At 55.3% G+C, this 15,458-nt stretch overlaps 1 protein-coding gene across 4 annotated transcripts in view; it reads left to right on the top strand.

Annotated features, from left to right (window-relative positions):
• Positions 1 to 10,527, top strand: part of SYNGR1 (synaptogyrin 1) — a 33,679-nt gene extending 23,152 nt beyond the window's left edge. Inside the window, exons 3-4 of one of the 4 annotated variants that reach the window (XM_007975830.3) lie at positions 1,030 to 1,175; positions 6,737 to 10,527. In XM_007975830.3, coding sequence (XP_007974021.1) covers positions 1,030 to 1,175; positions 6,737 to 6,892 — 302 coding nt within the window. In that variant the 3' untranslated portion in view covers positions 6,893 to 10,527. Of the gene's footprint in view, positions 1 to 1,029; positions 1,176 to 2,561; positions 2,876 to 4,878; positions 5,006 to 6,670 lie in introns of those variants that run through there. The other 3 variants (XM_007975829.3, XM_007975831.3, XM_007975832.3) reach the window with 3 other exon arrangements.
• Positions 10,528 to 15,458: the final 4,931 nt, after the last annotated feature.

Genomic DNA, 15,458 nt, shown 5'->3' with positions numbered 1-15,458 from the left:
TGTAGAGCCACCCTGACCTGCTGCCCTTTGCCCTTCAGAAGCAGCCTTTGGCAGAGGCACCCTGACCTCTGCCCGTGAGTTCCAGGAATCTGATTGGTGGATGCTCTCAGGGGTCAGAACCCCAGGCTTCAGCCTCACTGTTCTGAGGCTTGGGTCCCTGGGCTGGGACCAACCCCTAGTTCTAAGCCTGGAGCTCTCAGGATAAGCCAGGCTGAAGGCAGGTCATGAGGCCTAGTTTTAGAAGGAACTAGGATTGAATGAATGGTTCTCAAACTTCCGCAGAGCCTCAGGGTTCCCTGGCAGTGCCTCTGGGAGGTGGGCTGGGCCCCAGGTGGGTACCCCACCTGCTTGGCAGATACACCCCTTGTCCTGAGCAGGTCTGGGCTTCTCTGGGGAGACCTGGACACTCACAGGAGATTGTGTGGCCATGAGGCTCCCACTGCTGATGCCCCCAGGCTCGGCTCTCAGTGGGCCCCTCACTAACCCTAGGGCTCTGTGTGGTCGCAGCACGTTAGAAGTCGAAGCCCACCCAGCCAAGCTGCCATCCTTGCCCCAGCCTCGTCCTCCTCCACACACCTCATTTGTCTGGCAGCCTGGGGGTTGGGGTCTTCCTGCCTGCAGAGCTGCAGGCATCGGGGTTGGACCAGGGGGGCCCACGTCAGGCGTGTGGCTAGAGATGGGGGGTTGGCAGAGGCTGCAGAAATGCGGCCTGAGTTGATTGCCTTCTCTCTCTGTCTCTCCCTCCATCCTCCCCTCTCACTGCCCGTGGCTCTCCTCTGTTTGGCCCTGACCCTGCCCTGTCTGTGGCCTCCTCCCCACTGTATCTGGCTGGCTTCCCTCTTCTCGCCTGCATCTTCTCTTGGCTCCCCTCTCTCTTCCCCTGCCCCCCTTGCCTCTCCCTTGGGGGTGGGGGAGCATGGGAGATGCGCTCTTGAATGTCCCCGTGTTCCTCGGCTTCCCCATTTTCTCGCCACTCACCCTCTACCCCATGTATGGCACTGCCCGTTCTGCCCGGCGCTGGGCCCCCAGCCTTCTGGGCCTTCCTCTGGTTCGTGGGCTTCTGCTACCTGGCCAACCAGTGGCAGGTCTCCAAGCCCAAGGACAATCCGCTGAACGAAGGGACGGACGCAGCCCGGGCCGCCATCGCCTTCTCCTTTTTCTCCATCTTCACCTGGGTGAGTACAGCCACCGCCTACCAGCCCACACTCGCCCCCTTTCCCCACTGAGCCCCTGGACTAGTGGCCTTTCGCTAGCCCCGGGCCCGCTCTGCCTCCGGGAACCCACACCACCCTCGCTCCCTCTTCTGCCTGCCTGTCTCTGTGGCACCCACAGCGGTGCTGCCTCCCTCAGCAAGGAGGCTGGAACACAGTCGCTGGAGATGGCAGACCCTCACTGGTGCAGAGCAGCCTTCCTGGGGGTCACTGACCACCCCCCCAAAACCACTCTGGGTGGATGAGGTGTTTATTATCCGCTTTCACAGATGAGAAAGCAGAGGCCTAGACGGGAAGGTGAGGCTTGCAGGGTTTGAGGCTAGGAGTTAGGAGACCTGGTTCCCATTGGGGCTGCCTCTAATTTTTCCTAGCTTCTGTCTTCCCGTCCGTAAAATGAGGGGGTAGGATCTGGGGGAAACAGGTGTCGACATCAGATGCACATGGGCCAGGCAGGACCTGAGAGCCGTGAGCGGGCCAGGTGACACATGCGTGCGTTCTAAGAGGGTACCTCTGCTCGGCTGCCAAGCAGGAATAGGGCCACAGAGAAGGCAGAAGTCTGAATTTTTACATGAAATCTGATCTTGACGTGTTGGAAGTTTATTCAGGTTTAAACAATACATTGTGTGTGTCAAACAAAGCACGTCTCTGGGCCCAGCAGGCCGTGGACTGGCAGACTGGAGGGCCAGGCAGCACAGCAGCTCGGCCGGCCCCTCTTTCCTGCTGGTCTGGGTCATCTCTGTTTCTTCTCTCCTAATCACCCTTCTGCAGAGATCTAGGGTCACCTCACCTCCATAGTCCCATCCCAAGAGCCCTCCCCATAACCCACAGCTGCCTCCCCTCTGGGCCGGCCAGCAGCTCTGGGCCCAGCCTCCTGGAAGGAGACCCTTGGGGCTACATACAGGCCGCCAGCCCTCCCTGTTTCCCCCATCCTCCTGGGCTTGCCCCGCGGTGACTTCTCTTTCTTTTTGAGGGCCCCTGGATATCCATTTTTGGGGGGTATACCCATCTCCCCAACAATATTAAAAGATAGCAGTTGGAAGGGGAGACCCGTGGTTCAGGCCCTAGTGGGCCAGGCTTGGCTGCCCCAGCCCTCGGTGTCCTCAGGACTGGGTAGGAAGAACCTGGTGACCCCAGGGGATCTCAGTCCAGAGAAGGCGCCCCAGGAGTGGGGACCACCCAGCCTATGGGAGGAGCTTAGGGGCAGGCCTCACAGAGGAGTAGTGGATGATTTCTAGTCATGGGTCTGAAGTACCTGACCACAGGTGCCTGCCCGGCCCCCTGAAGCCAGCCTCCCTCCTGGTACCTCTCCAGCTCTTCCCCACCGGCCTCACCCCTGCTCTCTCCTGGCAGAGCCTGACCGCAGCCCTGGCCGTGCGGAGATTCAAGGACCTAAGCTTCCAGGAGGAGTACAGCACACTGTTCCCTGCCTCAGCACAGCCGTAGGCCTCCCTGGCTTGCAGAGGCCAGCATCCTTGTATCACCCCTGGCGGTGAGGTGGCAGGAGCAGCCTAGTGCCAGAAATGTCCAAGATGCCAGGGCATGCAGGGCAGTGGAAGGCTGGCTTGAGGAACGGATTCAGGTTCTCCACTGACTCATTCATTCCTTCACTGCCTCCTTCGTTTATTCTTCATGCGTTCTTTCATTCAGTAAACATTTATTGAGCAGCTGTTTTGTGCCTAGTGATGAATTAGGTGGGGTCCTTGGCTCCAGGAGCCCACAGGCTGGGGAGGAGAAAACAAACACATCAAAATCTCTTCCAAATGGACAGCCGTGGGCATTTACCAGGTTGGTGGTGGCCCCATACATGGGCTGCCCGGAGGCATTCATGGCCCCCGTTGCTGAGCTGTGGGTGCAGAGCAATAGCCTCTCCCTTCACCGCAGTGTGAAGAGTGACCTCACTGTCCTCAGGGTGAGCGGCCTGGCCGAAGATGTCAGAGGACTCCTGGTCTGGCTCTGTCCTCGTGTGCTGTGTGACCCTGACAAACCCCTGCCCCTTTCTAAGCCTTAGTCCACTTACCTGAAATGAGGGGTGATAATGGACAAACCTCTCAAGGCTGTTGTGCCAACGAAACAAAGGCCAGCACAGGGCTTAGGACAAGCATGCTCAATAAATGTAACCTCTTTCGTTCATTCATTCACTCATTCATTCATTCATTCATTCATTCTTCTCTCCAGAGAGTCAGGGGCACCTCCAGAATCTCTACTTTGAGAGTAATTCTCAGGTGATCAATCCTTGTTCCTCCAGAAGATTTTGGTTTCTGGTTCTACACAGGTTTCCTCCTGGGGGCCCCCAGCTGCCTGGGCAGGAACTCACCCATTCCTCCACTCTCTGCAGGAGTTGAGGAGGTTGGTGGAGCACAGACAGTTCCCCAAAGCAATGCCTCAACCCTGCCAGGGCCTGAGCACACCGAGAGTGAGCTTCCTGGAACTGGAGGCATCCCAGTGCAGACGCAAACTGCCTGCTGCACGCTGGAGATGCTACAGAGAGGGCACCTGCACTGAGAAAGTGGGGCCAGGGGACCACCAGGTCCCTGGGCTCAGCAGAACTCCCGTCCTCCCTCTGCAGCCCAGGCCAGCAGGGGCCCAGGCCTCTCCTTTGCTGCTGTCTTGTGGCGGCCCCTTAAACTGGTTGCCCAAATGAAGCTGTGACTTAGTGAGGGCGGAGAGCTGACCACAGAGACACTATGAGTGCCTACAGCCAGAGGCTTCTCGCTAGAAGGGTCGATAGGGGTCATCTGCTCCAGCCCTCTGCCTCTTTACAGGAAACCAGCCTGGACAGTAGAGCCAGGGAGCTCGGGGAGAACCGAGTCTACAGACATTGTTCTCAAGGTTCATTCAGTCTGTCCCAGTGGGCTGGCCAGGGCTCAAGTGTACCCTCAGGGGACTTTTCACCACCCCTGCTTCTTCAGGCTCTGGCATCTGAGCCCCCAGCAGCCAGGACCTCATACCAACATAGTGGGAAACCCCAGAGGGCCACACCTTATCCCTTAGCCTAATTTCTTTAGACCTGCTCTGCCTTTCCCAAGGCGCTGGCACTTTGCTTTAAAAACCCACCTCCCAGAAAGGGCTGCCCCTCAGAACTTTGGTCAATGAGTACAATCAAAAGGTAATGCCCTAGCTGGGTGTGGTGGCTCATGCCTGTGATCCCAGCACTTTGGGTGGCCAAGGCAGGTGGATCACCTGAGGTCAGGAGTTCGAGACCAGCCTGGCCAACACGGCAAAACCCCGTCTCTACTGAAAATACAAAAATTATCTTTGGGTGGTGGGTGGGCGCCTGTAATCCCAGCTACTCGGGAGGCTGAGGTAGGAGAATCACTTGAACCCGGGAGGCAGAGGTTGCAGTGAGCCGAGATTGCGCCATTGCACCCCAGCCTGGGTGACAGAGCGAGACTCTGTCTCAAAAAAAAAAAAAGAAAAGAAAAGAAAAGAAAAGGAAATGCCCAGTCACTGGGCTTCTGGAACTTTGTGGAATAAAACACTAGGTATGTTCACTCTCTACCTCTTCACCAAGTGACTCTTTTAGGTTGTTGGTTGACTTAGTTCCTTGTCAGGGGCCAATCAAAGGGAAGGAGGTGAGGGTGCCCTCACCTGGGAAGGGGAAGGGGTAGGACCCCATGTTTAGGGATGGGTTCTAGCAGTAACTCTGCCACGGCGCTTCCTTTTCTAGGCCTCAATCTTCCCAGCCCTCCAGGGGTCTGGAGAGTATCAGCACATTCCCATCATAGGCAGATTCCCTGGGCCGGGAAAGTTTCTGGAGAAGGCTTTTGCAATAAACCTCTAAGCTGGTTTTCTAATGACAAGTTTGATTTACTTAAACTTTGACTTAGCTCAGTGTGGTCAGTGTCATTGTCCTTAATAACAACGTAATTGCTTTTGTTGAAAAATAACTTCCTAACCATGCATGTGTGCTGTAGACAAGTCTTTCCCAATCTGAGATCTGTGGAGAAAAAAAAGGGGCGGGGAAAGCTTCAGGCCAGGCGCAGTCACATTGAATAGTCAGGGCTCTGCCAAGTCGGATGATCCTGAAACTTGTTTCACTCTATTTAACTCAGTTTCTCACTTAGAATTAGGTTTAGCAGCAGGTGACAGAAATCCCAAACAACAGTGATTTCAACCAAGTCCAAGACTGTGGAAGTGGTCCAAGGCTGGCATAGTGGCTTCAGAGGTCTTCAGTGACCCAGGCATCTTTCCTTTTTTTTTTAGAGACAGGGTCTCACTCTGTTGCCCAGGCTGGATCATAGCTCACTGCAGCCTCAAACCCATAGGCTCAGGCAATCCTCCCACCTCAGCCTCCTGAGTAGCTGGGACTACAGGCGAGCACCACTATGCCCGGCTAATTTGTTTTTTGTGGATTTTTTTGGTAGAGATGGGGTCTTGCTATGTCGCCTAAGCTGGCCTTTTTTTTTTTTTTTTTTTGAGAGAAAGTCTCACTCTGTCATCCAGGCTGGAGAGCAGTGGTGCTGTCTCAGGACACTGCAACCTCCGCCTCCTGGATTCAAGTGATTCTCCTGCCTCACCTCCCGAGTAGCTGGGATTACAGGCACTCAGCACCATACCTGGCTAATTTTTTATTTTTAGTAGAGATGGGGTTTCACCATGTTGGCCAGGCTGGTCTCGAACTCCTGACCTCAAGTGATCCACCCACCTCGGCCTCCCAAACTGCTGGGATTGCAGGCATGAGCCTTTGCGCCTGGCCTCTCCTGCTTTCAATAAGGAGGTCAGATTGTTATTGTGCCTGCTCTTTTAACTGAACATAATCAGTATGCCAGAGATGCATATTTTAGCCCAGGCTGGTCTTGATCTCCTGGCCTCAAGCCATCCTCCCACCTTGGCCTGTCAAAGTTGTGGGATTACAGGCATGAGCCGCTGTGCCTGGCCCCCAGGCATCTTTCATTCCTACAGGCTTGGCGCATGGTCTTTGTGGTCCCTTTTAGCAACTAGAGTTCCAGCCATCACATCTGCATTCCAGGCATCAGGCCAGAGGGTGGGACAGAGAACATGAGGGTATCCCATTGGCCAAAACGTAGTCACATGGCCATGCCTAGCTGCAAGAGAGACAAAAGAATGGCTCCTAGGAGATGCCAACCGTCTTTCGTTCCGCTGAGAAGCTTTTTTTAAGGAGGCTGTTGTGAGCCTTTGAGTCATCTTAACACTCCATACTGGAGATCTAGAACTTTTGGTAGCCCAGACTGACCTCTGGGATTGGGAGACAGGGGCAGGTGACTTCCGGGGTACTTTCTGGCTGGACGATATGGTTTTGGGCATTTCCGGGGATGGCTGTGAGAACAGCCTTCTTTCTCCACAGCCAAGCTTGGTCTCATGTTTGGTGCTTTGAAGATCTTTAACCCTCTCCTGCCTGTGTCCTGTGAACTAACCACCACTAACCCAGTGCCCTTGTCTGTCTCTCCCGTAACCACCCCCTCCCGCCTGTCCTTGTCCCCGCCGGCCTTCGTCCCTAGGCGGGCCAGGCCATGCTGGCCTTCCAGCGGTACCAGATTGGCGCCGACTCGGCCCTCTTCTCCCAGGACTACATGGACCCCAGCCAGGACTCCAGCATGCCTTACGCGCCCTACGTGGAGCCCAACACTGGGCCGGATCCCGCCGGTATGGGCGGCACCTACCAGCAGCCGGCCAACGCCTTCGACACCGAGCCCCAGGGCTACCAGTCGCAGGGCTACTGAGCCACAGTGACCGCCTGTCCCCACCCCCTCTCCCATCTGTCCCCTCCCTCCACACCCAGCCCCTGCTCCCTCCCAAGCTGCCCTGCCCAGCACCTCATCAGCCTCTGCCGTGTCCCACTGAGGTCCAGGGTAACTCGGGGCAGGGGTGGGGCAGTCCAGTGTTGGGGACTGTCTACATGTGTGCAAGTATATCCCAGGGCATGTGCCCCACAGGGGCCTAGAGGGTGGGGGCCAGGGGTATTTGCATTCATACATTGTGTCATCAGGCATTCCTTGAGCACCTGCTGGGCATCTGGCCTGTGCTGGGCATGGGTGGTGAAATTGGCCAAAACGGCCTCTGGAAAGGGGAGCAGTGAGCTGTGGAGGAAGCCCTGGTGGTACCAGAGGCCAGAATGGTGGGAAAGACAGACCAGATAATGCTGGGAAGTGTGGCTACACCGTGGCTTGGTCACAGGGTGAGTGTGAACACCCACAGGACACTGGGGGCTGTCACCCTGCTCTGGCAGTCCTGCTAAGAGTGTCAGGGCTGTCTCCATTTTATGGTTGAGGAAACTGAAGTCTGGAGAGGTCAAGATTACCTGCCCAGAGTCACTCAGGCAGCTAGTGATAGAGGTGGGGCCAAGCCCAGGCTGTCCAACTGCAGACCACGTGCTCTTCCCTGGCCACCCACCTCCCCCCATCCCCACGCTTGGGGCTTCCCTGCTCAGTGTTGCTGTCATTCTGGGAGGCCTTGGGGCCCTCAGCCCCTTGAGACACCCTGATTCTGCTGCAAGTCAAGGGCCCGTTCTGCCCCAGCTGTTCCTCCTCCCCTGGGGACAGCTCCACCTCCAGGTCCCTCCGCCCACATCCCCCTGGTACTACCCCTGGCCCTTGGCCTCCGAGAGGGCTCGCCCCAGGTGCTGCTCTGTGCTCTGCATGTCCCACAGACGCTTGTTCCAGGGGGCTCCAGCAAACCCCTTCGTGGTCTCTCAGAGGACTGATCGCTGTCCTTGCCTCTAGGAGGGCTCACTAAGCCCTCACCTAGGGCTGGGTGGTCAACAAGGCACAGATCAGGGTGTGACTGGCCCAAGGTCACGGTGAGTGAGTGGCAAAGCTGGGCCTAACGCCCGGGTTTCTTGGCCCCAGCTGCCCAGCAGGTGCCTCAATTCCCTGCCCTTGTGACCTCCCAGGAAACAGAACTGATCTGGGATGCTATGTCACCTCTCCTCTCATCTGGGGTCAGTCAGGGTTCGGGGGCTGTAGCAGCCAAGGGCATGAGAGGTGTTTCCTTGGCCTTCCAGAAGGCCCACTGCAGAGCCAGCCTCCCTATGGGAGGCAGAGCAGCAAGGACAGTGGTTTTGGAATCAGCCAAGTCAGCTCCTGGGCTGTAGCTGTGGAGAGACACTGCCCCCAGGATGACACAGGCAAGAGCCCCTGAGGCATGGGAGGCCCAGGGAAGACCACGGGCTGTGGGGGAGAGGGTGGCAGGTGACCCAAAGGCACAAAAAGGGCTGTGGGGTCTGAGGAGGTCATAATCTCTTCTGAGTGGGGACAGGTCGATTCTTGCACAAGGTAGGCTCTTCACTGAGCTGTAAGGGACAGGGAGGTGTAGGAGAGCACTGGGGGCCCATCCCCCTGTCCACCCAGTGTCCACTGGCCCACCCCTCAGGGAGCAGAGTAGAGCAGGTGGTGGACGGGCCCGGAGCTGGGTGTTTCCACCACTATCCCCCCATCCCCCCTCCAAGAATCCTAAGAGGCGGGCGACCCCTCACCTGCTTATTCAGCAGTTATCCAGCCCCTGCGCTGGCGATACCAAGGGCACGGGTGGTCCCTGCTTCAATGGCCCTAAAGCCTGGCCAGAGTTAAGGGAAAGAGGAGGAAGTCCTAAGCAGAGAAGTAGTACCATTGTCCCCATTTAACAGAAGGGAAACTGAGGCTCAGCAAGTGTAGGCGAGTTGGCAGTGGAACACAGATCTAAACTCAGGTCTGTCCAAGTCCTCCCAAGGGACAGCAGTGATGGAGAGGACCCCAGGCAGCTGAGTGACAACTAGTTGTTTCTGACTTCATTTTCTAATCTGAGGAAGGAGCTCTGTCCACAGTCCCCCCCGGGCCAGGTGGCCCAAATGGGACAAGCATGGGGGCAGGTTATCTGCTGGCCTGAAGAGTGAAACCTATACCAGGCCATAGGCGAGGGTGTGAGTGAGTGCAGGAGTGTTTATGGCAGAGTGAAGTTCTGTGCCCACCACAAGAGGCTGTGAGATGTTCTGACCCTCCCCTGCTGATGGGCACTAGGAGACCTCAGGGTGCTGCCCATCTGTTTCTCCTTGGGTGCCAGCCAGCTGCTGGTGATCCTTAGCTGGAGGGCAGGGTACCAGGTAAGCTTAACTCCATCCTGGGTGTTTGTGACAGGCCCTGCCTGCCACCCTAGGCGGGGAAAGTTGTCAAGACTCCTGCCAAGAATGGAGGTTGCTGAGTCATCTCACGAAGAATCCCTCACTCTTCCCGAGTTCAGCCCAGAAGCACTCCCAGGCATGAGCTTCCCCATCAGGCTGGACTCTGGCAGGGACCTGCCCAGGATGGAGATGAGAGAGGGTGAGAGATGGAGGGTGGGATCTGGATGGGACCCAGGGCTCCTGACTCTGCCCTGGAAGGTTCATGGGGAAGCTCGCTCCTTCTGTTGGCAGAGGACAGCCCCTGGGGGACCCCAGGCCCAACTCTGTCTGGTATCCCTTTTCTTCCCAGCTGCCCTCCCCTGCTTCTCCCTTGCTCCCAAAGCTTTCCTTGGAGAAGGGCCCTGCTGCAGCTGGACCCTGCAGGGTGGCTCCCTCCTCCCCATCAAGCACAAGAGAGGGCCCAGGAAAAAAAGATTTTGCATAACTGTAGAGTTGCAAGGACCCTTAGAGTTGGCAGATTCTGGGATAGGGAGACAGCGACTTGTCCAAGGTCAAGCACAGAGGGAGAGGTTCAGGAGCCAGGTCTTCTGCCTTCTGAGTTGGCTCATCCTGGGCAGGCACAGACTGTCCTGCCTGCACGGCTCCTGATCCACCTGGGGGTGTCGCAGTTGAGGGGCTAATTCCCAGGGGACTGACGTTAGTTCCCCACTCCATCCTTCCCTGATGATTCTTGATCTTTGAAGCCTCGGGGATCCCAGGTTACCCCATGTAACCAAGAGCTCCTGCCTGTTAGCCCTGGGGGACCCCTAACCTTGGCCCAAGACCCCTTTGATTCTCTAAGGAGCACGAAAGGGGGAATGCCCCTCCCAGGAGTTTATAGGAGAAGGGACTGGGCCGGCTGCCTCCCAGCGATGCACTTGACCTGACACTCCCCATGCCCTGGTGGGCACAGCCCTTGTCGGTGCCCTGGCCCCTCCCGCAGCGTTACTGCCTGTGTATAGTATAAATATATATATTTTCTATATATAAGATGTATAATATAAGGCTCCACAAATATATCTGTGTGTGTGCGTGCGTGTGTGTGCGGTGAAGGGCGGTCCCCATCCTGGGCCCCCACTCTAGGCCCCCCACCACTTGGTTAAGTCTCGAGTGAATCCAGTGGCCCCGTGGCACCCTCCTTTATGACATCCATCCATCTGTGGTGAACCAAGTGAAGGTGGTGACTTCTGGTGACATAATAATAAAGTAAAGACTCAGAACCCACCAGCGATTGCCAGCGTGTCACCGTGTTTCTTTGTTCTTCATTCTGCGTTTGGCTTGGATGGTCCATCCCGTTTGTCTCCCCAGACAGGCCATGTCTTACTTGGTTATTATTGTTTGTTAATTTTTCATTACACAATGAACCTATGAATATATTATCTTTTTAAAAAGTAAAATTGGCCAGGCGCTGTGGCTCATGCCTGTAATCCCAACACTTTGGGAGGCCCAGGGAACTCCTAACCCAGGTGGATCACCTGAGGTTAGGAGTTCGAGACCAGCCTGACCGACATGGTGAAAACCTGTCTCTACTAAAAATACAAAAACAAAACAAAAAAAATTAGCCGGGCATTGGTGGCGGATGCCTGTAATCCCAGCTACTTGGGAGGCTGAGGAAGGAGAATCACTTGAACCTGGGAGGCAGAGGTTGCAGTGAGCCGAGATCGCGCCATTGCACTCCAGCCTGGGCATCAAGAGCAAAAATCCGTCTTAAAAAAAAAAAAAAAAAAAAAAAGGAGGCCGGGCGCGGTGGCTCATGCCTGTAATCCCAGCACTTTGGGAGGCCGAGGCGGGCGGATCACAAGGTCAGGAGATCGAGACTATCCTGGCTAACACGGTGAAACCGCATCTCTACTAAAAATACAAAAAAAACACAAAAAATTAGCTGGGCGTGGTGGCGGGCGCCTGTAGTCCCAGCTACTCGGGAGGTTGAGACAGGAGAATGGTGTGAACCCAGGAGGCGGAGCTTGCAACCTTAAGTGTGCACATGTCTACATACCTGCCCCATCACCATTTCCTATCCTAGTTCCTTCCCGAACCCCCCAGGAGTAAACAGGATTAGGTGCTTGGCCTCACTCCTTCCAGACCATTTCCATACTTTTACATACACATGTTTTACAAGACATGGTTTTTAAATGTACTGGCCTTCGGTTGGCTGTCATGGCTCACACCTGTAATCCCAGCACTTTGGGAGGCCAAGGTGGGAGGGTTGCTTGAGCCTAGGAGTTCGAGACTAGCCTGGTCAACATAGTGAGACCCCATGTCTAAACAAAACAAAACAAAAAATTAACCTGGGCACAGTGGCTCATGCATGTAATCCCAGCATTTTGGGCAGCTGAGGTGGGTGGATCACGAGATCAAGAGATTGAGACCATCCTGGCCAACATGGTAAAACCTTGTCTCTACTAAAAATACAAAATTAGCCGGGCGTGTGGCACACGCCTGTGATCCCAGCTACTCGGGAGACTGAGCCAGGAGAATTGCTTGAACCCAGGAGGCGGAGGTTGTGGTGAGCCGAGATCATGCCATTGCACTGCAGGCCTGGGCAACAAGAGCGAAAGTCTATCTCAAAAAAAAAAAAAAAAAAAAAAAAAAAAATTAGCTAGGTGTGGTGGCCAGCACCTCTAGTCCCAGTTACTCAGGAGAGGCTGAGGCAGGAGAATCACTTGAACTCGAGAGGCAGAGGTTGCAGTGAGCCAAGATCACACCACTGCACTCCAGCCTAGCAACAGAGTAAGACTCCATCTCAAAAAAAAAAATTAAATTTAGTGGCCCTGAGCTGGCAAAAAATTTACCCGGAGCCTGTAAAGTACCAGAAACTTGCTAGGCGCTGTGAGTCCAACACCAAAGGATGACACCAAATGGTGTCAACTAAACATACAAGCAAGAATATCAATTGTGCTAAGTGCTGGAGTGGATTGGAGAGATTATGAGATGCAATTTAGACCACCTCTACTAAATCGATCATCACCGGTCGAGCAGGTGACCCTCGACTGGAGCGCTCTCTATGAGCAGTGGTTGGAGGTGAGCAGGCAGGCTGGTGAGTTATCGAAGCTGGTGAGTTCTGCAGGTAGGACCTGGGACTCAGGGGTCCTCGGCTGAGAAAGAGCTTGGAAGTGGTGGAAGGCGGGTGCAGTGCACGCACAGAAGGGAGAGGCGAATGAGGAAGGACAGGCCAGAAGGTACTCATGGATCCCACAGTGTAGGGCCTGGAGGCCTCTGTAAAGCCATGAAGGGTGGGTGACCACAACAGTGCATGCTCTCAAAAGGCCACTCTGCTGGTCAGATGGCAGTCAAGAGACAGAAAGGTCACCATGACTGTGGGAGAATGGAGAAGTCCAGATGTATTTGATGAAGGCACAAATCTGCAAATGAACCGAGGCCAGGCGCAGTGGCTCACGCCCATAATCTTAATACTTTGGGAGGCCGAGGCGGGCGAATCACCTGAAGTCGGGAGTTCGAGACCAGCCTGACCAACATGGAGAAACCCTATCTCTACTAAAAATACAAAAATTAGCCGGGCTTGGTGGTGCATGGCTGTAATCCCAGCTACTCGGGAGGCTGAGGCAGGAGAATAGTTTGAACCCGGGAGGTGGAGGTTGCGGTGAGCCGAGATTGTGCCATTGCACTCCAGGCTGGGCAACAAGGGCGAAACTGTCTCAAAAAAAAAAAAAAAAAAATTAGCCAGGTGTGGTGGTGGGCGCCTAGAGTCCCAGGTACTTGGGAGGCCGAGACAGAAGAATCGCTTGAACCCAGGAGGAAGAGGTTGCGGTGAGCCGAGATCGCGCCACTGCACTCCAGCCTGCGACAGAGCAAGGCTCTGTCTCAAAAAAAAAAAAAAAAAATTCCCACGAGAAAAGGCTCTGGAGCCCAGGCCTGGTGGGAAGAGCAAGTGGGCGAGGCCTCTACATGGCCCGTCGGTCAAGGTACTGGCTCTGTCCACGCCCTGGAGAGGGGCGGGAGAGAGAGATGCTAAGCCAATCGGATTGTGGTCATCGGAGTGGGCGGAGTCAGCAGGAGGTCCGAGGAGCAGTGGATTCCGAGGGAAGGAGCGCAGCGGGGCGGGTGAGGGATTCCGGGGTCCGTTCAAGGACACCCAGGAGGCCCCCCTTTAGGAGGGCCGGAGGGCCGTGGCTGCCTGCAACCCGATGAGTCCGAGCGACCCTGAAGGCCGACCCTGAGGCCGCTGCCCAGCGAGAGGAGCCGACCCTTGGGGGACAGCGGGGTCGGGTTCCAAGCCGGGCTGCTGGGGCTGGTCAGGCCGCCCGCCCTGCTTGACCCCTCTCCCCTGATGACACCCCTCCCCAGTCCTCAAGGAGGCGAAACGTCACTGTGGTCCGCAGAGGGCAGGCGGCGTGTGCGGAGTAGCTGTCATCCCTTAGCGGCCACGCCCGCCTCCCTGTCCACTTCCCGTTGCCGTTCAGGTGTTCGATCCACTCTGCGGCACCAAAGGCCCGTCACGTGCCTCCCCTGCCCAGAGACCCCAAACACCAAAACTCATCCGAAGGACCCGCACTTGCCGCCTGTCGATGCTGAAGAACGACTCCCAGGTGGAGAGAACAGCACCTCGAAAGGGATGGGGGATGTAATGGGGAATCGGTCCCGTGGAGCATGTCAGCGACGCGCTCCACGCTGCGATGTGGTCCTTAAGAAGTTAGGGCCAGGCACTGCGGCTCACGCCTGTAATCCCAGCACTTTGGGAGCCTAGGTGGGCGGATCACCTGAGGTCAGGAGTTCGAGACCAGCCTGGCCAACATGGTAAAACCCCGACTCTACTAAAAATACAAAAATTAGCCGGGCATGGTAGCAGGCGCCTGTAATCCCAGCTACTAATGAGTATGAGGTAGGATAATTGCTTGAACCCGGGAGGCGGAGGTTGCAGTGAGCGGAGATCCAACACCACTGCACTCCAGCCTGGGCGACAGAGAGAGACTCCATCTTAAAAAAAAAAAAGAGAGAGAGAGAAGTTAGGGCCTCGCACAGTGGCTCATGCTTGTAATCCCAACACTTTGAGAGTCCAAAGCTCGAGAATAGCATCTCTACTAAAAATACAAAAATTAGCCGGGCGTGGTGTCAGGCACCTGTAATCCCAGCTACTTGGGAGTCTGAGGCAGGAGAATCGCTTGAACCCAGGAGGCAGAGGTTGCAGTGAGCAGAGAGGGTGCCACTGCACTCCAGCCTGTGCGACAGGCTGAGCACTCTCTCAGCCTGGAGTGAGACTCCATCTAAAAATAAATTAATAAAGAAGTTATGGCCGGGCACGGTGGCTCACACCTGTAATCCCAGCACTTTGGGAGGCCAAAGTGGGTGGATCACATGAGGCTAGAAGTTTGAGAACAACGTCTTTACTAAAAATACAAAAATTGACCAAGTGTGGTGGCCTGAGCCTGCGGTCCCAGCTACTTGGGAGGCTGAGTGGAGAGGATCTCCGGGAAGTCAAGGGTGCAGTGAGCCGTGATCACCACCACTGCAATCCAGCCTGGGTGACAGACTGAGACCCTTTTTCAAAAAAAAAAAAAAAGTTATAATGTACTGGAATGGCCTTCATTGGACTTAAGGGAAGTCATTAAACCCTGAAAGGGTTTTAACTAACTCAGGACAATTTGGAGAAATATGAAAACTATTTCAAAGAAATACTAGGTTTCAGAATCAGGGCTGCTGCACGATTTGCAGGACCCAGTACAAAATGAAAGTTCAGGGCGTCTTGTTCAAAAAGCAATATTAAAAAATAGTGCAATTTGGTCGGGTGCAGCAGCTCACACCTGTAATCCCAGCACTTTGGGAGGCCGAGGCGGGCAGATCACGAGGTCAGGAGATCGAGACCGTCCTGGCTAACACGATGAAATCCCATCTCTAATATATATTAAGAAAAAAAAAAAAAAAACGGCCGGGCACAGTGGCTCAGGCCTGTAATCCCAGCACTTTGGGAGGCTGAGACGGGTGAATCACGAGGTCAGGAGATTGAGACCATCCTGGCTAACACAGTGAAACCCCATCTCTACTAAAAATACAAAAAACTAGCTGGGCGAGGTGGCGGGCGCCTGTAGTCCTAGCTACTCGGGAGGCTGAGGCAGGAGAATGGCGTAAACCCGGGAGGTGGAGCTTGCAGTAAGCTGACATCCGGCCACTGCACTCCAGCCTGGGCGACAGAGTGAGAC

This window comes from Chlorocebus sabaeus, chromosome 19 (assembly GCF_047675955.1).
Source record: "Chlorocebus sabaeus isolate Y175 chromosome 19, mChlSab1.0.hap1, whole genome shotgun sequence".
In the NCBI taxonomy this organism is placed as follows: domain Eukaryota; kingdom Metazoa; phylum Chordata; class Mammalia; order Primates; family Cercopithecidae; genus Chlorocebus; species Chlorocebus sabaeus.
Note: the sequence above shows the minus strand (reverse complement) of the source record. Positions and strands in the feature narration are given on the sequence as shown.